Source organism: Castanea sativa, chromosome 12 (assembly GCF_040712315.1).
Source record: "Castanea sativa cultivar Marrone di Chiusa Pesio chromosome 12, ASM4071231v1".
NCBI classification, from domain to species: Eukaryota; Viridiplantae; Streptophyta; class Magnoliopsida; order Fagales; family Fagaceae; genus Castanea; species Castanea sativa.
Genome location: NC_134024.1, coordinates 9,623,995 through 9,647,446, shown reverse-complemented (window position 1 = coordinate 9,647,446; position 23,452 = coordinate 9,623,995). Strand labels below are relative to the sequence as shown.

Here is a 23,452-nt window from a genome sequence, read left to right as displayed (position 1 = left end):
TGCTTCAATCCATTTTGTAAAGTAATCAATTGCAACGAGTAGGAATCGTACCTAACCTTTGGCCGGGGGTAGTGGTCCAACGATGTCATTTCCCCATTGTGCAAATGGCCACGAGGATGATATAGTCGTCAACTTCTCCACTGGAAGTCGTTGGATGTTCCCAAATCTCTGACACTTGTCATAATTCTTGACGAGTTCTACTGCGTCTACTTGGACATTTGGCCAGAAATAACCTGTTTGAATGACTTTGCTTACCAAGGACCTGGGGCCAGCGTGGTCTCCGCACACATCTTCGTGTATTTCTTCCAAGATGTACCTAGCTTCATCTTCGTCGACACACTTCAAGTAGGGCAGGGAATAGCCTCTTTTGTATAGGTGGTCATTTAGAATCATGAACCTAGTTGCTCTCTGCTTGATTTTCTTGGCGTCCTTGGCATCCTGGGGGAGGTGTCCATCTTGGAGGAAGGACATGATCGGCGTCATCCAGCTATTTATGCTTTGGATTGCGAATGTCGAGATTTCTTCAATGCTGGGGCGTTTTTGCATCTCCATGTTCAGCTCTGCGCACACCGGTTCTTCTTCTGACGAGGCTATGTTCGCAATCTCGTCTGCTTCCATATTCTGGCCTCTTAGGATTTGTACGAACTCCAATTTGTCAAATTCCCGGGCTAGATGTTTCGCCATCTTGAGGTATTTCTGCATTCTTTCCTCCTTTGCTTCGTACTCCTCTCTAATTTGTCCTATTACTAGCTTCGAGTTATTTTGGACGAGCAAATTTTTTGCTCCGAGTGCCTTCCCGAGTCTCAATCCTGTCAATATCCCTTCCTACTCCGCTTCATTATTGGTGGCTGGGAACTTAAGTCAAACCCCATATCTGAGCTTTTCTCCGTTGGGGGTGATTATGACAACCCTTACTCCTCCCCTTTTTTGGGCTGATGAGCCATCAGTCTGGATTGTCCATTATTCTGTCGCATCTCTGTGGTCATTATCGTCGTCAGGGGTGAATTCGGTAATGAAATCTGCTAAAGCTTGGGCCTTGATGGCAGTTCTGGGAAGGTACTCGATGTCGAACTAGCTAAGTTCGATTGCCCATTGTACCATTCTCCTTGCTGCCTCCAGTTTGTTCATGGATTTCCTGATCGGTTGGCCCATCATTACCAGGATTGGGTGTGCTTCGAAGTATGGTCACAGCTTTCATGAAGCTACTATTAAAGCGAATGCAATTTTTTCAATCCTAGGGTACTTGGCTTTTGCTCCCTAGAGGGCTTAACTAATGTAGTAAACTGGAAGTGCTTCTTGTCTTCCTCTCGAATAAGGGCTGTGCTGATGGCCATGGCTGACGCTACTAGGTATAGGTAAGGGCTTTCCCCTTCCTTTGACAGACTTAGTAGGGGTGGATTGCCCAGGTAGTGTTTGAGCTCTTGAAACGCAGCTTCGCATTCGTCAATCTAGGCGAAAGCTTGCTTCAACGTCTTGAAAAAGGGTAGGCATTTGTCTGTTTCTTTGGAGACGAACCTATTCAGTGCAGCAATCCTCCCTGTGAGCTTCTGGACCTCTTTGACGGACCTCGGTGATGTCATGTCAAGTATTGCTTGTACCTTCTCCAGATTTGCTTCTATCCCTCTTTGGGACACCATGAATCCCAAGAATTTTCCTGATGCTACCCCAAAAACACATTTACTGGGATTCAACTTCATCTGATATCTTCTAAGGGTGTTAAATGTTTCCTTCAAATTGTCCAGGTGCGTCAATTCCCTTTTGCTCTTGACGAGCATGTCGTCGACATATACCTCTATGTTTCTGCCAATCTGCTTGCTGAACATCTTGTTTACTAATCTTTGGTATGTTGCCCCTGCGTTCTTCAGTCCAAAGGGCATTACCTTATAGCAGTAGAACCCCTAGCTTGTGATGAAAGCGGTTTTTTCTTGATCTTCCTCAGCCATCTTTATCTGGTTGTATCTTGAAAAGGCATCCATGAACATCAGTAGTTTATGCCCGGCCGTGGAATCTACCTGCTGGTCTATCCTAGGCAAGGGGAAACTATCCTTTGGGCACGCCTTGTTTAGATCCGTGAAATCTACACACATTCTCCATTTTTCATTCGTTTTTTTTACAAACACGACGTTGGCAAGCCACTCGGGATAATACACTTCCTTGATGAAGTTTGCCTGTAACAACTTGTTAACTTCGTCTATGATTGCCTGACTTCGTTCGGGGGCAAAGACTTGGCGTTTCTGCTGGACGGGCTTTTTCTAGGGATATACGCCCAACTTGTGCTGAATGACCTGGCGTGATATGCCGGGCATGTCCTCGTGACTCCATGCGAAGACATCCATATTTCCCTTTAGGAATTGAATGAGCTTCGTCCTCATTTCGGGACTTAATGTTGTTCCTATCCTCGTCTTCTTGGTGGTCTCTCCCTCGACGAGCTCCACCGCTTCCAAAGCCTCTGTTTTGTCTTCTTTTTCCTCGTCAATCATCCATGTGTGGTTCTCCTTCGTAGCCAATACAGCCTGGTAACATTCCTTGGCCAGGACCTGATCCCCTTTCACTTTACCGACACCATCCTCAGTCGGGAACTTCACCTTTAGGCAGTATGTGGATGTGACCGCCTTCCACCTGTTAAGCGTGGGTCTGCCAATGATTAAATTATACGAGGACGGGCAGTTTACCACCAGGAAGTCCAACTGACGGGTCTGCTACTTCAGGTAGGTTCCTATTGTGACTTTTAGTGTCACTATGCCCTTGGGGTACACCTTGTCCCTGCTAAAGCTGACGAGGGAGGAGTCGAATGGACGCAATCTTCCAGGATCTAGTTTCAGCTGCTGGAAGGCAGGCAAGTACATGATGTCTGCGGAACTGCCATTGTCTATAAGGATCCTCTTGGTGTTAAATCCTTTGATTGTGAGCGTTATAACCAGGGGGTCATTGTGTGGCTGCCTTACTCCCCGAGCATCCTCTTCGTTGAAAAACATGTCCTAGTTTGTTCGTCTCTGCTTGAATGGGGGTTCCATATGGACGCTATTCACCTGTCTCTATCTTGCTTTCTTGAGGGACTTGCACGACCCCCCCTGTGAATGGCCCTCCTGTAATCGTATGTATTTCCCCAATCACATCCTGTCGTGGTTGTGAATGGCGGACTCCGTTCTTTGACGAAGAGTCGCGCTGGCCCTTGACGTCGTCCCTAAACCTGTTGGATTCTCCCTTCTTGACATACTTCTGTATTTTTCCTTTCTGTATCAACGCCTTTATCTGTCCTTTCAGGTCTCGGCAATCCTCTGTGTAATGACCATGATCCTTGTGGAATCGGCAGTATTTGTTCTTGTCCCGCACATTGGGTGACGAATGCAAAGGTCTCGGCCACTGAAGGTAATGTTGATCCTGAATCTGTGTCAAAATTTTATCAACAGGCATAATCAGAGGAGTGAATTTTATCTACGTCACTTCCTCGACGGCTTGGGTGCTCCCTCTTTTTTCCCCGACGTTCGTCTTCATTCCTCCCCTCCTTTTTCGGTCTTTCCTCGTCCGCAATGGCTGCCAGTGCATCCTCAGCATTCATGTACTTTTGGGGCTTTCCATGGGCATCTCTGCCATCCTCCGGGGCGGATTCTTTGCTAGCGAGACGACGAATTCTCGAGACTTGAGCCCTGCTTTAAATGTCGTCAGTTGTACCTTGTCGTCTGCATCGTCCACCTCTAGGATCTCTCGAGTGAAGTGTTTCACGTATGATCACAAGGTCTCCTTCTCCCCTTGCTTAATAGTGAGTAGGTGATCCGCTGGTCTCTTAGGGCGTTGCCCTACGACGAAATGGTGCAGAAAGGTGCTACTTAACTGTTCGAAGTTGTCAATAGATGAGGTGGGTAGTCTCATGAACCATTCTCTTCCAGCTCCCTTCAGCGTAGTCGGGAAGGAACAACACATTATTTCATTAGGGGGTTGTTGAAGACCCAGTGTCATCTTGAAGGTATTAAGGTGATCTTGGGGATCCTTAAGCCCATCAAAAGGTTCGAGTTGGGGCAACCGAAACTTTACTGGTATTGGCCATTCTAAGACTGCCATGGTGAAGGGAGAGTCCGTTACTTTGACCATTTTATCTAGGCTCCGATCCGTCTTTTCCTTGATGGCATTAATTCATCCATGTCCTTTCTCATTTCCTGGAGGAGATTAGAATGTTGTTCCTCAAGAGTAATGGTCCTTCGTCGGTCAGTTCTCCCATGGCTATCCCCTTCATCCTCTTGGACCGCTCTTGATCGGTTCTCCTCCTGCTGAAGCCTTTCTCTCATCTTCTGATTCTACCTGGTGAGTTCTTCCACAGTGGCTGCAAGAGCTTGGACTTGCTGAGCCAAGGCTGCTGAGTCTTGGTTGGATTCCATCTGGATATCGAAGTTGGTAGGAACTGTGCTTTCAGATCGTAGTACGAAAACGATTTTCCCACAGACGGCGCCAAACTGATGAAGCAAAATCTCGTTAGTAGATAAGACTTCGTCTAGGTGATGCTAGTCACATTCCTGTGCCTTGACGAAAGCAAAAGTTCCTTCAATTGGTCACCGGTGTGGTGCCTGCCAAAACGCCTCTGATGCCAAAGTCAGCGTAAAAGAAGGTTTATGATAAAAGAATCACTTCGCATCTAATATAATTGTGTTGGTGTATCTACCTGGTGTTGGAGGTGTGAAGGCTTTATATACCTTCTTCTGGATTCTAGCTGTTGCGTCATTAATTCATTGCTTAATGACGCTCCCAACCGAGTAACGGGTCTTTAATGCGCCTAATGGTCTACCCAGCTGGCGTTGTAACCACCCAAGGTATTACTGGCGGCCTTGAATGATTTTGGTATCCTCGTCAATGACGTGGCAGTATTATCTTCGTCAAGAAGGGATGGTGTCGTTTGCGGTATTATCTTCGTCCGTGATCTATCTCGTCAGTCCCATCAAAAGCCATAACTTTCATCGTGTACCTCTCCTGTTTTTCAACATGGACAACAACGTGGATGATTTCATTACCATCATTCATCTTGGAAAACTTGCTAATCTTTTTTTTTTTAATACAAGATAGAATTTCACCTCTAGCCTAATCTAAGTGTTTATGTGTGTGAAGCTCCCTCCTGAACACTTAAACCCTGACTCTTGCTCCCCACACTCCACAAGCATTTACACTTGTTAATCTTAAGTGTGAGTTTATATGCACAAGCAGCACATATAGGTAATGTTTGAATAAGGCTGAACAAAAGTTAATGTTCGCCCACGGACGACACTGTTCACGCACTGTTCAACAACTTTTTCATTAAAAATAAATTTCGCAGCACTATTCACACATTTAAAAATTATTTTGCTACAGTATTTTCAGTTTTCAACTATATCCAAACGGATTCATAGTCTCTCATTTAATATGGATATGTATATAAAATAGTAAAAGTAAGTGAAAGAATATTTAACCTTGTTAAAAGCCTGTGTTTTTTTTATTCAAATTGACCCCACCTTTATTATGATGATGATTCCATGATTTGATGAATGGTTGGAAGCCATAGCTTTCATCATGTACCTCTCCTGTTTTTCAACATGGACAACAACGTGGATGATTTCATTACCATCATTCATCTTGGAAAACTTGCTAATCTTAAGTGTGAGTTTATATGCACAGGCAGCACATGCAGCTATGTTACCACTTAGATTATCACCCAAATTCTTTGAAAATTATATGCACAAACCTCAAAGTCCAATCACTATCTCTTCAAAAAGAGGTCCAATCACTCTCCTAGCTAGCTAAGTTTAAACAAGAAAGAAAGGAACCAAAAAACGATAAGTACCAAAATGTATGAGCCATAGCCTTAGGAAAGACGATGACAAAATGAAGTTTTGTCTCGTAATGGTTGGCGAAATTGACAAAAAGCCTTATGCTCATAAATTCATTCACATGGAAAGCCTGCTTAGTGCTCACACTGCTGGAAATAGATGTATGGTCTATTCAATGAACGTAAATGATTTGTCTACAAAGTTTTCTTAGGTGAACTTTGATAAGTTGTCGTCGAGGTGGAATGGCACCTTTTTGACGTGGCCTGCTAATTATATGAACCGAATGAAAATAAAATTTTTTTAGAGGATTTTAACTTATAGTATCCGTTTTTTTATAATAGCATATTAAAATATTAATCAATTTTTAGTGTAGGTAAAAATTGAACCCTTTTTAGTGTAGGCAAAAATTAAACATTGAATCTCTTATTTAACCATTAAAGACTTTACTAGTTGAGTTAACTGGAATCCACACCAAATGAAAATAATTGTTTTCTTTAGAAAGTTATCGAAATCACTAAAACTTCTTAAAAACTCGTTTTGTTACAAGCATTTGGTTATCAAATAATCATGACACTCAATAGTTTAAAGAAGAGAGAAGGTGAAGAGAGGACATTTCTTCTATTTTAAGAGAGAGAGAGAGAGAGGACATTGTTTTAGGTTTATTATCTCAAAGGATGGAACTACTAACTTCTAAAATACTTGAATTTGCAATATAGAAGCTACATATTTAATTTTCTTCCTTCAAAGATTACAAGTATAATAGAACAAATCAAATTAGAATTTTTTTTATTTCTCAATCTTTTCAGTTGCTTCTACGCAATTGAGATTGAAAAGATTGAGAAAAAAAAAATTTGTTCAAAAAAGCTTCCTAAAAGAGTTATGGATTGATAATTCTTTTAGAAATAAAATGGATTTAATCTTATCAAACACGAGAAAGGTAATAAAAAATTTTGGTAAAAGACAATGTTTCTATAAGATAATGACTAAAAAAAATTTATTTCTCTAGTTACCTCAATTAGTGAAGGAGAAAGGATTTTCCCCAATAAGTGCAAACTCAAACTAAAAGTATTTTTCTGTACAGAAGAATTCTTGTTTCAAATTAATACCCTGTCATAATTATTCTCAATGATTTTCCATATTTAAATAGTAGTATATCAATTTTTTTTTCTCTCCTTATCAATGCTTACAAAAAAAAGTTGATTAACCAAAATAATTTTTAAATTAAAATATAAATTCATACTTTTTAAAATGAAACAATATTTAGTACTAATAATTAAACAAATATAATATCCAAGAAACTTATTAATCAAAATATATCAAATCATTGGTAATACATATTAATTGCAATTAAATTAAATAAATTATAAGAAGAAAACGTTTCACTGCTACATTAATATTCAAATATAGAGAAATAGGTAAATAGACATTAAAAAAAATTCCAAACAATCAAATAATCCAACTTAGCTAAAAGTACTCAAGACTGATCAGGAGTAGAGGCAGCTCACATTTTAGACGAAAGCAGACTCTGATAGGTAGAAGTATGTTTGACAAAAAAATTTAGCTTTTCTATTTTGTTTCATTTTTTATTAAAAAAATAACACATTTAGTTTTTTTTTTTTTTATAAATTAATTAATTTTTAACTTTTTGTTACATGTTCGGCCAAAAATATGTATATCAAAACCTATATCTTTTGATTAAACCGACGAAAATCGGCTGATTCACAAGGGGTAAAAATTGAAGTCATGATTACACTTTATTGCAGCATAATATAAAAATGTCGCTCTCTCGAGCTTGCAGCATAACTGGACAAGAATAGACGGTTAGGTGTCCATGCAAACTCCATCACCACATGCGTCACTTGAAAACGAATGTCAGTAGAAAACAAGGATATCTTAAGTTAGATTAATTAATACTTTTTAAGGTAAGTACACTTTTTTCTTTCCTGAATAGATATATTATGTTCTAATAATTACTCTCTAATTATTCTTTCCCTCTCTCCCCACTCTCTGCATGGAAACGTTACACATGCTTTCCCTCCAAAGTAATTTATTTTTAATAAACCTTGTAAAAGTTTGAACAAAATATAAAGAAATAGTAACTAGCATTTTTTTTTTTTTCCATAAAATTAATCATGTGCTCGAATTAGCTCGATCACTTCAATTTCCTGGGACTACAAACAATCAACTGGAAAATTTGTATATACACAAAAATTCATTCTCTCCTGTTAAAGTGGAGAAGCATTAATTCTGTATATATATATACACACCACATCTTTTGCTTTTGCTTTTTCTTTTTTCTTCACGAGTTTCCTATGGGTAATAATTAATTCATGAGTAATGCTTATAATCATGCTACCAATGACATATATTATCTGGGGTGTCATTCCAGTCTGCCTAACTGAAAACAAATTGCGTTCTTGATCCTAAAAATAATAATTAACAACAGCAAAAAAAGGACCTGTGGCTTTCCAAGTTAAATAATTTATGCGTAAAAACCATTCAAACTATGCAACCTCCAATTATTTTTATGTCTTCATGCTCTTAATTAAGGGCATCGCCCATATACAGAGATCAGTCTTGGCAGATAAATTTGCCCATAATCATTCAAGAAGATCTCTCTCAGATGTGTACCAGTACACTACACAGTGAGGCAAAAAATTGAAATAGAACTCAAATTAAAATAGAACTCTTATTCAACTAAAACACTAAGAGAGTAAATATCTCAGACGTATATTCAAATGGAGAGATAAGAGTGAAATAGTGTTTGGGTTACTGTGAGTTTCTTCATTCTCCAAGATTTTTGTGTGGTTATCTCATCTAGAAATCTCAAGTGAGATATTTAAAGACTCACAAAAGTTGCCAACGTTCATTTCAGTTCTTACAAATTGGAACATGCATGAACATTAAAGTTTATAACGTTTATGCATGAACAACTCTTTATCCCTGAAAAATCTCACAAAAAAACATTTTGCTCCAAAAAAAAAAGTAATCTTACTGCTACGTCCACAATATTTTTATAACATTTTTACAACAAATCATAGGTGGTTAGTTGTTATTGGTTCAAATTTGAACCTAACACTAAGATTACTTTTTTGTCCCAACAATAACAACCAGTAATATCCTGCCACTTAGGATTTGTTGTAAAAATGTTGTAAAAATGTTGTGGATATATCATTTCTCTAATAATAATCATCTTATACACAATATTGTGTAAAGTAATTTTTTTTGAGAATTACGCACGTAACTCATATTAACCACACAGTTCAACATCCATGGCTATTTGGCCACACAATCCAACACACAGTTCTTAAAAAATGCATGCCCTACTTTTTGTTAATCAGTGAAAAAACGGGACCTCAATAATTTAAGTCTCACACTTTCACTATCGGCTTCTCTGAATGATTATATATATATATATATATATATATATATATATATATATATGCTCATACAGTCTAAAACTGTGTAAGATTGCTACGATAGTAAGAATAACTTTTTATTTGTCGAGAGTTTTCTAACTGAGTGACATTTTTTGGTCTTTAGCAGAATTGGTGTTCGAATTCCCCTTTCTCATTGTTATAGTTGTTAAATTATCAAAAAATAACAATAACAACAATGACAACAACAAAAAATAGCCTCCTTTTTCCCATGGTTTGCATAGTCACATAGACAGTGTGGGGGGATCCATCATCTTTTTCCTACTTTGTGATGTCTTCAGAAAAACAAAACAAAAAAAGCAGGTCAAGACCGACTTAACCCTTCTTTATTGGCTTGTTAATGACATGGTTATTAGAACTTAGAAAAGAGGATCCACTATGCATGGGCCTTTGCACAACCATCCTAATAAAGTTTACAAGTGGCTATCGATGAACAAAATTATTCTGTCCCATTAAGATCATTTCCTTTTGTTTTCCATTATTGTAGTATATCATGCAGTTAATTTTTTATTTATATAATTTTTTATTTTTTATAATTTGAAAGTTTTTTTTTTAATTCAATGGAGAATGAGGGATTTAAACCTTAAATGTCTTTAGGAAATATCAAGAGAGATATCAATCAATTGAACTACAACACTCTTGGCTATTTATATAAATTTTAATTCCTTTAAAAAGAAAAAGAAGAAAACGATGTTAGTGGGTCACACTATGATATGGAATGTAATATCGAGCAACACATTAGAACATAGGTTTTTTATTCATCACAATTCACAATGACAAGAAGTTTTACAAAATTCACATTGTAATCTAGGGAATCTTTCCGTTTACAGAAAGACACATTCATTTCAAATTTTCAATCCTATATTTAAAGCTAATAAAATGAAGTTGGAGCTAGTTGTAAACCTTCCCCCCCCCCCCCCACATTACTCTCTCTCTCTCTCCAACCACATATATATATATATATATATATATATATATATATATATATATATATATATATATATATATATATATATAATCATGTTAGTGTTGCTTATTTTAAAACCCCCTTTCAATTATAATCCTAAAATTAAGTTAATCATAAATCTTAGTTCATTTCATCAAATTGAAGGTTTATACTTTTAATTGGATGCTTCAATTTCATATATGCACTTTAAATTTGATAGAAAAATATTCGTATCATCACACCCCCAAATTTTGGCTTAGCCCTAACCTTAACGTTTTGTTATTTGATTACTTGTAAATATATTATGATTTCACCCAATTGTTATCACAAACCCTACTTAGATGCTTTAGTTACAAATTATTTTAGTCAATTCAGTGCCAATTTAGTAAAATACTTTTTAAATTGGAAAACCTTAATTTAATGTTATAAGTTTAATCCTTAAAGATCCCTATTTGATAGATCATTGTAAGCTGGTCATACCTAATTGAGAGCTCCATTCCTTAATTAAGAATCTTAATTTCATTCAATATTATTCAATTTAAAGAGATAGTAGCTGGAACATGAAAATCCCCAAAGTAGGAATGTCATTTGTAACCCTAACCCTAAGACTTAAAATCTTTAATAATTCACTAAAATCGACCATTTAGCATAATTAATGGCTCATATGTTCAATTTAGGACTCAATTACATGATTAATAATCAATTTAAAGAAATTATTGCTAGACAATAAAAATCCCAAATCAGGCCCTAAATTAGGAATGTAGGGTTAGTTAGTGGCTTTGTGGAATAGTGGAGATTCAAAGGAGGGAGAATACCAGAGCATAAAAATATTAAAAACTAGCCATTGAGTTTTCCTCTGCATCAACTCAAGTATGTGTCTATATCTCAAAAACAAAACAAAAAAAACGAAAGTGTCTGTTGTGCCATGTGGCTTATTTGGGTAATGCATGTGTGGATCCATATACTATTTAGTGTGAGGTAAAACTAAAAATAAATTTTAATATTATTTATACTAAATAAACTTCTTTTCTTTACATTGCTTTCACAACACCAAGCCAGAGCCAATAAAAGGTTACTTAGGAAATTTTTGTTATATTCAATGTGATTCTGCTGACTGAAGATTAGACCAGTATTCCTCAACAAGCTGTCCAAACAGGGAACCTTCTCTGTTTATTAACTTCATTGGTTCATCATACTCCACTAATTTTCCTGAAATAGAATTGAAAATTTACCTATTAGTAACGTTTTTGTGCCAAATTTATTGCTTCATGCATCTCTATTAACCTTCTCATAGTCATATTTGGGGTTTTGTTTCACTTAATTGCATATCAACATCAGATCCTTCCATATAATGTATATGTACTAGACAAACAGTTGCCACAATGTCAAGGAAAGCGCAGCATGACCCATCTGCTCATTTTGAAGTCAAAAGTGGATTAATTTCAACCCTATACTATATACATTGTGATTTGTGGAATCAGATAAAGAAAAGGACTACACTCTAAAACTAGATCTTGGGAATATTTAGATTAGGAAATTCAAAAATTAGATATATCAATGTAATGGAAGGCATCCACAGAAATGTATAGGATTTGGGTGCTCAAAACAAATAGGGAATTTAATTCTATGTCCAGGTGTTGAAATAATGTGTGACTTACCATCACTAATACCAAGAACCATTGTGCAATCCATCACCGTGGGTATCCTGTGAGCTACAGTGATCACAGTACTATCTGCAAATTCAGCACGAATAGTTTTCTGCAGAATCATATCAGTTGCATTATCAATTGATGCAGTTGCTTCATCAAGCACCAGTATCTTACTTCTCCTCAGAAGTGCACGGCCTAAACAGAAAAGTTGCCGCTGCCCCATGCTCCAATTTGATCCAGATTCTGCAACTGAGTGACAGGTTTCGTAATTGTTAATGATCAAAATTTAGAATTCAGCACATGCCACATATTAAAATATTGAAATGTTACCTAAGGAGTCTAGGCCCTTTCCATTCTCTTGAAGAGCCTCTTGTAGCTGGCACTTTCCAAGAACCTTCAAATAAAAAACATCACTTATTGAAAAATTGCAACCCATACAGAATTAAATGTATAATACTTCTTTATAAGCATTGTTCACCCAGTGGAAGTTCCAATAAATACTTCTAATGTCAAAGCAACTAGAACTAGAAAAAAACCGAAATAGTACCTCCCATATTTCTTGGTCAGAATGTTGAGACATGAGATCCAAATTGAATCTCACAGTTCCATTAAAAAGAGTAGGATCTTGAGGTATTATTCCAAAACGTGACCTCATATCATGAAGTCCAATTGTAGAGATGTCAATGCCATCAACTATAATCTTCCCTCCAGCTGGCTCCACCAGACGAAAAAGAGCACCTATTAGAGTAGTTTTCCCACTGCCAGTTCTGCCAACAATACCAATCTTTTGCCCTCCTTCAAAAGTGCAACTTATCCCACAAAGAACAAGCGGTGCATTGGGCCTATATCTGACCTGTTTTCATATCAACTTTCTCAGTATGTACACATAGCTTCCTTTGATTTGATATTAAATGAATTAAAATATACCTGCAAATCTTGTATCTCCACTTTACCAACACCTGGCCAATTAGTTGTGGGGCGGTTCCCTTCTATTACTTCAGGTGCTTCACTGGGAATATGCATGTACTGGTTTAGCCTTTCCACAGAAATGATGTTATCTGCCATAGTACACTGCTTTTGAATTGAACGGACAAGCATCATGTTTAAGGAAAGACCATAAGAAAGTGCCATTCCAATAAATCCTGCAATTGCAAATCATATAGGAGAGGCAGTAGTTCAATATCATGTATGAATTATATTTCCAAAATTTTCTTCCTACAAAATAAGGCAGAGGCAAAGAAGATGTGTAAATAACTAAATTACTGAAATGGTCCTACTTCCAAGAATAACAAGCGTATACTGACCAGAGCTAAAAGTCCGACGAGGAAGCAAAATCATGCAAAGTGCTGCAGAGGCAAGAACCATCGCACAGACTATTTCTATCCATTGAACCAACCACTCATTTGCTGAAAAACAGTGGAAAAAAGGACTAGCATTTGTATCAATGAGGCCAAGATTCTTTTTAAAGAACAGGTCTTCCTTCTCAAAAGCTCTTATAGTTATGGCTCCTGCTGCAGACTCAGCTAGATGGTTTGCCACTAAGGACTTGGTCGTTCCATTGATCCGCATCAATTCTTTCGCTGAGGCAAGGTAGTATCTCTAGTAAAAGGGAACATTTTCTGTCAAATATGCTTGTTAAACCAAAAGAAAACTCAATAACATTTCACTTGAATTGAAAGTAGCACCCCCCCCCCCCCCCAAGCCAACAAACCAAAAACTTAATCATAGAGTGCAAGGAAGGAAATTTCTGCTCAGCACAATTGATCCAATAAGTTGAACATTACCAACGAATTCTTAATACTTTTTCACAACATAACTCATAATAAAATTTGGCCAGAATTCTACAGTATTAATCAAGTCTTACAATCACTATGAAATAATTTTCAAAATTTAACACAAATCAATGGCATTTTACTGTCACTTGATCTTAGCCAAAAGGCTGAGAAAGCCTTCATATAGTAAAAGATTATGAAACTCTACCTAAAATTCAGTAACAATTTCAAAAAGTCCAAGAATTTAAATTTACAAGTTCTGTATTCGTATCCCTAACACATGAATCGGTCATGATTTGTAATATTATTTTTCTGATTTGACTCTACATTAAGCGATTACTGATGAAAAGCAATTCCATTGCCCAACATATGTCATATAGACAGTATGCATTGCAGTAACGATCACTTCACTTCACGTGATTATCTACCATATTAGCATCATGGAGCCAAGGATGATGGTTACAGAATGTCTAAAATATTATTGATTTGTATGGCATGCTTCCACAGAATATTATTCATGAAAGGATGTTTTCCAGTATTACCTGCAAGCTAATTGAAAGATAAAGCATTGGTATAGTGATAATCAAGTCCTGCCAGGTGACAATGGCTAGTATTACAAGAGTAGCATACACATTAATGGCACCCGAAATAGAAAAAATAAGGTTGAATGGGACATCAAGATCTTTGATACTCAGATCAGAAGAAACCTGCACGTAATGTCAGGACACACGTAGAAACTTTAGTTTTAGAAGTCAAACAGGAACATTAATATTTTATGTTTGTGACACTTACCCGACTAAGAATTCTACCCAGAGGTGTGGAGTCGTAGAAAGACATGGGTGCACGAAAAAGGGAGTCTAATAGCTGTGAAAACAAGGATTTCGAAGATTTAAGACCCAATGCAACTGTAGAAAGAGTTCTACATAATGTAAACAGTATTGGGGCCAATCCAATCAACAAATAAACCCTGACTAATCGCAATGTGCTGACACGGGGATTATCAACATTAGCAGCCATCCATGAGTTCTGCAATATCTGACTGACCACGAATACAAGTTGAGAGAGGCAGGCTATGAAGAAGTACAAGAACCCTTTGTTCTGATTCAGATATTGTTTATAAGGTTTGAAGCCCATGTCTCCTATCTCTCTCTCTTCTTGCTTAATCAATCCATCAACTTCATTTGCTTGTAATTCCTTCTCAACATAAATGTTCCTAATCTCTCTAGACGATGTTCCTCGTCTACTGATAGAACTAACAACTGTAAGCCTTTCAGAACCTGCCGTCTCTTTATGTGCATTAACAAGGTCCTGAAATTCTTTGTTGGAGGCCAACAACTGATTATAAGTAGCTTCTTGCAGGATTTTTCCATTTGACATCAACTGTCCAGAAAATGAAACTCACACCAAATCATTGTGTGGAACTAACAGATTCCAACTAATGATAATATCAATAACCAATTACATAATAATAAGAAAGTAAAAATCAATATAATGTGGAGGACATGTGACCTTTGCTTCATAGTGCATGACATAACTAAAGAATGCATGGAATTCCACCAAAATCTGATGAGTGAAGGGGAGATTGAGAAAAGAATAAAACCATAGTAAAATATTCTTTTGCAGGCATTTCCCAAGGATAATCAAGTCACAATTAGGACTACTAATAATCACTTATATAGTCCAGATTGACCTAATAAATACCCAATCTGAGACTTAACACTTATACAATTTAATCCATATTCTAATCTATTTATTGTGTCATATCTCCAAAATATTTACTGTTATTTGAATAGAGGAAAAAAATGCTAGATAAACTTTAAATAATTTTTCTATGCACTTAATCTTCTATGAAACTTTAGTATACTAACCAAAACAGAATTGAATTCAGGCAGGAAATCAACTTGATGGGTCACAAGTAAGACAGTCTTCTTGGATAGTGCTCCCATAACATATTCCTGTCACAGTTTGAGTAATTTACACTTGAAGTTAGTATATAAATAGTAAAAAAAAATTACATGTACATGGAAGGTGTTCAAGAAATACAATTACATTAAATATGCTCATTGCAGTTTGTGCATCTAAAGCACTGAATGGATCATCTAAGAGAAATACATCAGCATCCTGATAGAGAGCACGGGCAAGTTGAATACGTTGCTTCTGACCACCACTCAAATTAACACCTCTCTCTCCAATTTCAGTGAGATCACCAAAAGGAAGCAACTCAAGGTCCTTAACCAATGAACACCTCTCCAGTGTTTCTTTGTATTTTTCACTATCCATAGCAGACCCAAATAAAATAGTGTCCTGTATTGTCCCACTTTGAATCCATGCTGTTTGAGAAACATAGGAAATCTTTCCATATACTTTAATCTGTAATTTCAATAAATGGAACCAAAATACTTAGAATACACTCGCGCCATAGGAATGCATATGCTTAGAGATGAAGTGTAGGAATGCATATAATAAGAGAGTTTTAACCAAGGTTAAAATGTACTTTGTAACTAGAAAAGAAAGTAAAAAGAGCTGTAGAAACTTACGGTTCCCTGAATCTTTGGAACTTCTCCAAGAATTGCTGCTAGAAGAGTTGACTTTCCTGAGCCAACTTCTCCACATACGGCCACCTTTTCGCCAAGTCTAACCTCCAAATTTAAGTCTCTCAGGGTGGGCTTCGATAAATTCTCTTCCCATGAAAATTTTGCTGAGTTAATAAAAATGGAATGATCAACACTCTCCATGTCGCAAATTTGCTGGACATGTGAATTCTGCAGCTCTGGTGCCTCAAGGAATTTTACAATACGTGCAAATGCAACCTTTGCTTGAATGACCACCCCAATAACATCAGGAAACAATGCAATTGGCTCCTGAACAAGGCGAAAAGTTGCTACAAAGGTGAAGACGTTATTTGCATGAAGAGGAATCCTAAGGAAATAACATGCTCCAAATGTAGCACAAGAGACCAAAACTGGAGTGGACCAAAAGAGAAGGCTGTGATATGCTTTCTCTAACTGCACTTTATGTAACCATTTGTACTCTACCTTCCTTAAATATTCTATAACATTCTTGAAATGATTTTCCCAAGCATACAGTTTCAGAACCTTCATGTTCACTAGAGCCTCAGAACAAGCCTTCAATCTCTCATCTTGTGCCACCGTTAGCTTAGACTGAAACTTATGCTGTATTGCAAATAATGGTGAGAATTATCACCAACATTGCTGCAATTGTTGCTAGCCCCACTGCTTGGAAAAGGATTACTATAGCAATGCATAGCTGAAGGCATGTTGTCCAAGTCTGATGGAGCCAATACGGAAATTCTCCAATCCTATAAGCGTCCATTGTAACATAGTTCATTATCTCACCACCTGAGTGAATCAACCTAGCCGAATTGGATAATCTCAGTTGCTTATTATAGATGGCTGCTATGAGCAATGACCTCACTTTCAGGCCAATAAGCCTGCTCCGGAAGTACCAATGCCTTTCTGACATGGATTGTATGCATTTTAAAAAGAAAAATGATATTGCCAAAACGTAACCTTCGTACATAAAACTTTCTTTTCTCTCAGCAGCCAATATGAAGGCATTCAAAAGTAGAGGACCTGTAGATAGTGTGAGAACATATAACAAAGCAAGGCACCCAGAAAATAAAATTTCTTTCCAATGGCATAAAATTATTGCCTTTAGAATTGAAGTTTTGGAAGAAGGGTCCTTTTGTTTCTGTTTGTTAAGCTGCTCCAAAAACAGAAAATAACAATTTTCTGCTTGTTCTGCCTCGCGCAACTTGGGTATATCTTCATCCTCCAAAGTTTTCTTCCAGCCGCTTTTCATCAATGGATTTAACCACCAAAATGACATTCTACTGAGGAATCCAGCTTTAGCAAATGGAGTAACAAGGCCAACAGAATCACTGTCACCCTTCATTTTTCTGTTTTCCCTTTGCTCTTCAACCTCTATATTGCATACAAGAACACATAAGTATATACAGAAAACTTGTCATCCAATTACTTATAGCATACAATTTTCTATAAATAAAAGGAAGTAAAAGAGAGTGTATAATTGATAATATTATGAAAGAACAACAACTAAGCCTTAGTCTTAAAAGGGTCGCCCATAGATTCTCAACAGATTAGTCAAGGTTAGCCACATCTATTCTTCTCTACTATTCTATTCCATCTAAAGTCGTACTCTTTAATACTTTCTTAATTAACATGTCATTTTTTACTACTTCCACTAATTTAATATTTAGTCTTCCTCTACCTTTTTCTGTTTTTTCGACTTCAATGAAATCACTATTTCTCATTAGTGCATAAATTGCTCTCCTCTGAACCTGACCAAACAAATTGGAGATACAAGATTTCTATTTGGTCATGAAAATTAAAATTAATATTCAATTTTGAAAATTTCAGGATGAAATATACTTGGTTGAATCTCATCTTGGTGGAATAACTATGGACATTCTTGTTCTTAGATTAGCCTAGAATGCTTATGTAAACGATATGTGGGGTGAGAGGATTGAAATCATCAGAATATCTGTAAAGAAAACAAAACAAAAAACATAATAACTGTAAATAAAGTGCTACATACCCAGCTGCTAAACAAAATTGGCAGACTCAAATCAGAACTGAGTACTTTCAAATCGCTGTTTATTTGTGTAGTAATTGTGTCTGACCTTTCTTTTACACTGATATCTAGTGCAGGTTTTCTTTTTTGCTTTGGTTAACTTTCTGTTTATGTATTTTGCTCACTAACTTCTTTGCCGTTTGCTTGTGAATGAGAGTGATTCATTATGTGCAGAAATGTAAGTTCATGATTCTGACATATATACCCAAATAGGCTTAAGTTCATATTGCCGCTTGCTTTGCTGCAAGCATTCCAATAAGAAAAACCGACTCAGCATTAAAAATATATCAATGCCATATTTCATTAAACAAATTTGCCGTCAGCATTTGGCATCAGCTTATCTGACTTCTTGCTAAAAGTATGCTAAAATATACTTATAAGAAAAAAATTGAGATTTTAAAAAAGCTATACATATTCAGAATGAGGTTTTAAAAAACAATACATAAACAAATAAGCTAAAAGTTAAAGGAACAGCGGGAGCAAACAGACCCTTATTAGAAAGTAACAGTAATAAATGATGATGACAATGATGATGTCCCTATATGGAATCCTTGTAAAAATGTAAGTTCTGATTTGTATTCCCCATAAAGCACTAAGCAAAAAGAGTGCAAGTATACGTAAAATGTTAAACAACTAACCGATCATGAAATTTTGAGGGAATCCCAATTCCCAGAAATGGTTAGTTATGGCAGCGGCAATTGATTTCAGGGTTTATATATTGTCTTTGGCTTGTCTCTTTGAAACGCACTGTAGTGTGATCTGCTAGCAGTGTCCAGTTTGACATTTCTAGTGTTCTAAAGAAGGGCAACACTTAGATACATAATTTAAGTACGGTTTCTTAAGTTCTTTCCTTAAAATTTTGTCACGTGAATTTTTTCTTATAAAATGGAAGTATATTTTTTAGTTAAGTAATCATATAGTTGAATCACTTAAGTTTTATTCTTTTAAGAAGATTGGTGAGGCATTGAGTATGACAAGGAGGGTGAGTGCAAGTACGAAAAGAACGAACGCAAAATATGGAAATTATTGTTAGGGAGATAGAGAATTGTAGAACGGAAAGTAAGCAGTGTGAAAGTGTTATGCATGCGGGGATTACATCACGTCTCCTCTTTTCATGGACACATGGTTTCCATTTTTTAAAGTGGATTATTTATTGTGATCTTTATTTCAATTAAATGTCTTTTTCTTTAAAGATATATATCAAATTCCTATCCAATATATCGAATTCTTATCAAAAAGTAAGGAAGAGAGAGAGAGAGAGAGAGAGAGAGCGTGTTGGATTCAAGTTATACCTTATGTAACTTTAAACAATGTTACATCATTTTTTTTTTTTTTTTGATAAACATTCAATATGCAAATTTTGATAAATCTACCGTTAAATTACATTATTTTCGTATACTCTCCATGCTCGAATAATAGATAACATCCAATTGACATGAAAATTGGTAAGAATGTTAAAAACATATAAAACATATTATTCAACAGTGGTGTATATATATATATATATATATATACACACATGATTTTTAACATGGTTTGTTTGTTCAGCCCTGAAAACCTACATTTAGGTGGCGGTATTGGTGCATCCTATACAGGCAACAACTCACCCACATTATATATATATATTTTTATATATACACATGTTCTGCATCTACGGTCTGTATGTTATTCTCTTTCTTTTTGCCTATATTGTGTTTTTAATTTATACGTGTGCTTCTATGTACACAGTTTTTATTGACAAATTTGAAGAATATAGTAGTAGTTATTTAGTAGCCATTGCCTTTCTTGTGAGTTTGATTTTGCTGATAATATAGAGATGATTTGCTGATGGAGGAATTGGGGTCGGTGGACTTTCCATATTATTTTCTTTTCTTCTTTTTTTGCCTCCCTTAACACTCCCCTCAAGTTGGAGTTTACCTCAATTAGATGTCTTTGAGTTTTAATGTTCCGGATTTTGGAACCAGTTTTCAAAATAAAAAGATATATCAAATTGAAATTTATAAGACTATATTCTGCTACCAGCTGTTGGAATTCTTTGCGTTTTTAAGAAATGAATACATTTAACCACTAATTAATAATGCGTGGGTTCCACTAGTGGGTGGGATCTAAGGCCCGATATAATTCAAGATTTAAGGTGACAAATTTAAAAGTGTTTTTTTCATATTCAAAATCTTTTTTTTTTTTTTTAAATACATTCTTCTTACTTTTTGAGAAGAAAAACTACTCACTACTAATTAAACTTTTGTATTTAGGTTATAGTAACACCTACTTTTCAATTGATAATATGAAAATTTATCCACTTAAAGCATAGAACAATAGAATCTAACTAGTTTATCAGTCACTATTGTGACTTCAATTAATAATAAAATCACCCAAAACCATCAAGTTATCCAAACAAAGGCTTTAACACATAACTCTATAAAACAATACTAACTAAAACAAGATTAATTTTATAGAGAAAATTCCATATCATGGTCGCTTAACCATTTTTATAAATAAAAAAATTATGATTTTAAAAAAATTTAATTTATTCTAGGTAAAGCTAACTAGTTAAGCTAAAACTTAATCTCCAATTTTGATTTTGATGTCGAGATAAAGAGATTGATCATTTGGTGTATGGCTGTATAGGTAATTGGATGACTATAGTTAATAATTTACCATGTAGGACATCTATATCCATATATAATACATCTAAAAGTTGAAGCGTAATATTTATTGTTGCTATGTCTTGTTGAGCCACATCAACGTATTAGGCTTTGTGGAGTCTAGTTGCATTTGATCTGCATTATGACTTGACTAGAAATAATATTGTTACGATTTTTGTCTTTAATTCCATGCCAAATTTGATTGTAATTTTGCTCAATCATGTTTACCTTGTATTTTATATGGGATTTCATTATATGGATTGTGTGTGAGAGAGAATGTAAAGACTCAAGCTTGCATTTAAGAATGAGTGGTTTTTACGACTATCTCGCAAGTAAACTTCCCCTAAAGTAAGCCACGTGAAGAGCACATGACTAGAATGCAAAGAGTCATGACAATCTGGTGACAGCTAGTTTTCACGACTATCTCGCGGGTAAGGTCTTCCCACGAAACATTTTGTTTTGCTATTTTGGCTTATCTGTTCTACCATGTCTTCACCCACACTATATATACCCACATATTATAAGGCGTACTTTTCAAAGAAAAAAACCCCAACAAAACACACTTAAGAGTTGGAGATTGTTATACCCACAATCATCTACACAATCTTTTGTGATTTTCCTCATACTTCTACATCTCCATATCCATATCCTTGAGAGGTTGATAGCTTGGTTAACACTTACCACACCCAACATGAATGTCAAATGAGGTTTTGGTGCTGCTGGGAAGCATTGGAAGAAGCCAAGTTTTGGCGGATGCAATCGGGCGTATTGCGAAATCTAGAAAGCTAAAAAATACACGGTTTCAAGAAGCCTTGTTGGAGTAAGAGCTTAGAGGGCTTAGGTGCACTGGGTAGACTAGACTTAGAGGGTCTCTTGCTATTCGTGTATCTCAACTTATTGTCTAGTGGATTGATTTACCACTTGGAGGGCGGCGGAGAGATTTTTCGTATAGTTCTTCAGTTCCTTTTCGATAACACATCAGCATGTTATCTTGTGTTTGCATTTCTCTTCCCTACTCTTTTAGCTTTCCTTTTGCTGCTGGTATTTGTTGAATATAGCTTAGAGTAAATTTAAAAAAAAAAAAATTTATGTGACAAATTATACATAGAGCTCGACATTGCTAATATCGAGTTTCACCTGTAACTCTATTTAGTGAAAATCGAGTTTTAAAAATAACGACATTTTGCTAAATAGTTTCAAAATATGGGCATTTTTTTTCCATAGTTTGTAAATTAGGGGCAAATGTCTATTTTCTCCTGGTTTTTAATGGGAGATTTACTAAGGTTTGGTCCAAATTTTTGGCCCATTTTGTAACCCATTGTGAATCCTATGTGTAGAATAGAAAAATTATGGTTTTGGAGATTAGGGTTTTGTGTTATTTTTGAGAGAGAAAAATGTACAGCTACATCTTGTATTTTTCCTTGAAAATAGTGAAATCCATGCAATTTCATGGACATAGGCAAATTGTCAAATCATATAAATGTTGTCTTGTGTGCTTGTTTTCTTTGGCACATATTTTTATCTATTTTTTGCATCTCACAGATTTGGGAATTTCGTGTATATTTCCCTACACAACGTAGCATTTGGGTCCGCTTTGGTCCACTTCAGTTAGTTTGGTCCAATTAGGTTCATTCAATCCATTTTAGTCTACTTCAATCCATTCGATCTATCTCGGTTCGTTCGATCCACTTCGACAATGCTTTTGGGAGGAGATATTCTTGTAGAAAGAGGAAACACTTCATTGACAATTATGTTCTTGATAACATTACATTTTTCTTATCATGTTATTAAAGTCTTGTATTTTTTTTTTCTAATATAAGTGATGAATTTACTTATATTTGCTTCTTCTTTAGGTCATTCGAGATATATATAGAGGATGAATCATTTGTAAGGAACACTAAAAACAAATTTCAACAACACATTACATTATTTACAATATATCTCACCTTATATTATAATTAGATTTAAATACATTATGTTTTTTTTAAAAAAAATTACAAACTTTAAAACACTTTCAAATAACAAATACAGATAACTTAATTTCTAAAATCTATTATATTGTATCAACTATACTTTATTAGAATTTTCTCAAAAATAAACTATAATTTTTTAGAAAATAACCGTATCATTTTAAGAATATTTATAAATCTCATCTACTATTTTAATAAAAAAAAATTGTCAAATTTTAACCCATATTACGCAAATCTTCAACTAGTTTATTATTGTAGCCTTAAATTACTAGAGTGATGCTAAGGATGCTATAAATTTTACCATATAATATTTATAAACAGATGTATCATCATTCATTATGACATTCATTTATTATGTTCTTGAAATCTATCGATTACATTCATTACAGCATTAATTTGTAAAAATTTAGTAAAATTTGTTGTAAATTTAGTTTTTATCCAAATTATTATGGAAATTTGATGAAAAGTGGTGATTTGGCACACTTACACCAATTTTTTTTTTTTTTTAAAACCATTTTAGAATTTCAATTAACTTGAATTTCTATTGACCCACAATTTTAGGGGTCATATTAGGGTGAATAAGAGAACAAATAGCAAATCTATCTTCTTCTTTTTTATAATAAGTCTAAT

At 35.4% G+C, this 23,452-nt stretch overlaps 1 protein-coding gene and 1 pseudogene across 1 annotated transcript; both read right to left on the bottom strand.

Annotated features, from left to right (window-relative positions):
• Positions 1–51: 51 nt before the first annotated feature.
• LOC142620149 (uncharacterized) lies at positions 52–684 on the bottom strand. Its single transcript, XM_075793563.1, has one exon. The coding sequence runs from the start codon at positions 682–684 to the stop codon at positions 52–54; it is 633 nt and encodes a 210-aa protein (XP_075649678.1).
• Positions 685–11,268: 10,584 nt separating this feature from the next.
• On the bottom strand, positions 11,269–17,508 carry LOC142621119 (ABC transporter C family member 10-like; annotated as a pseudogene).
• Positions 17,509–23,452: the final 5,944 nt, after the last annotated feature.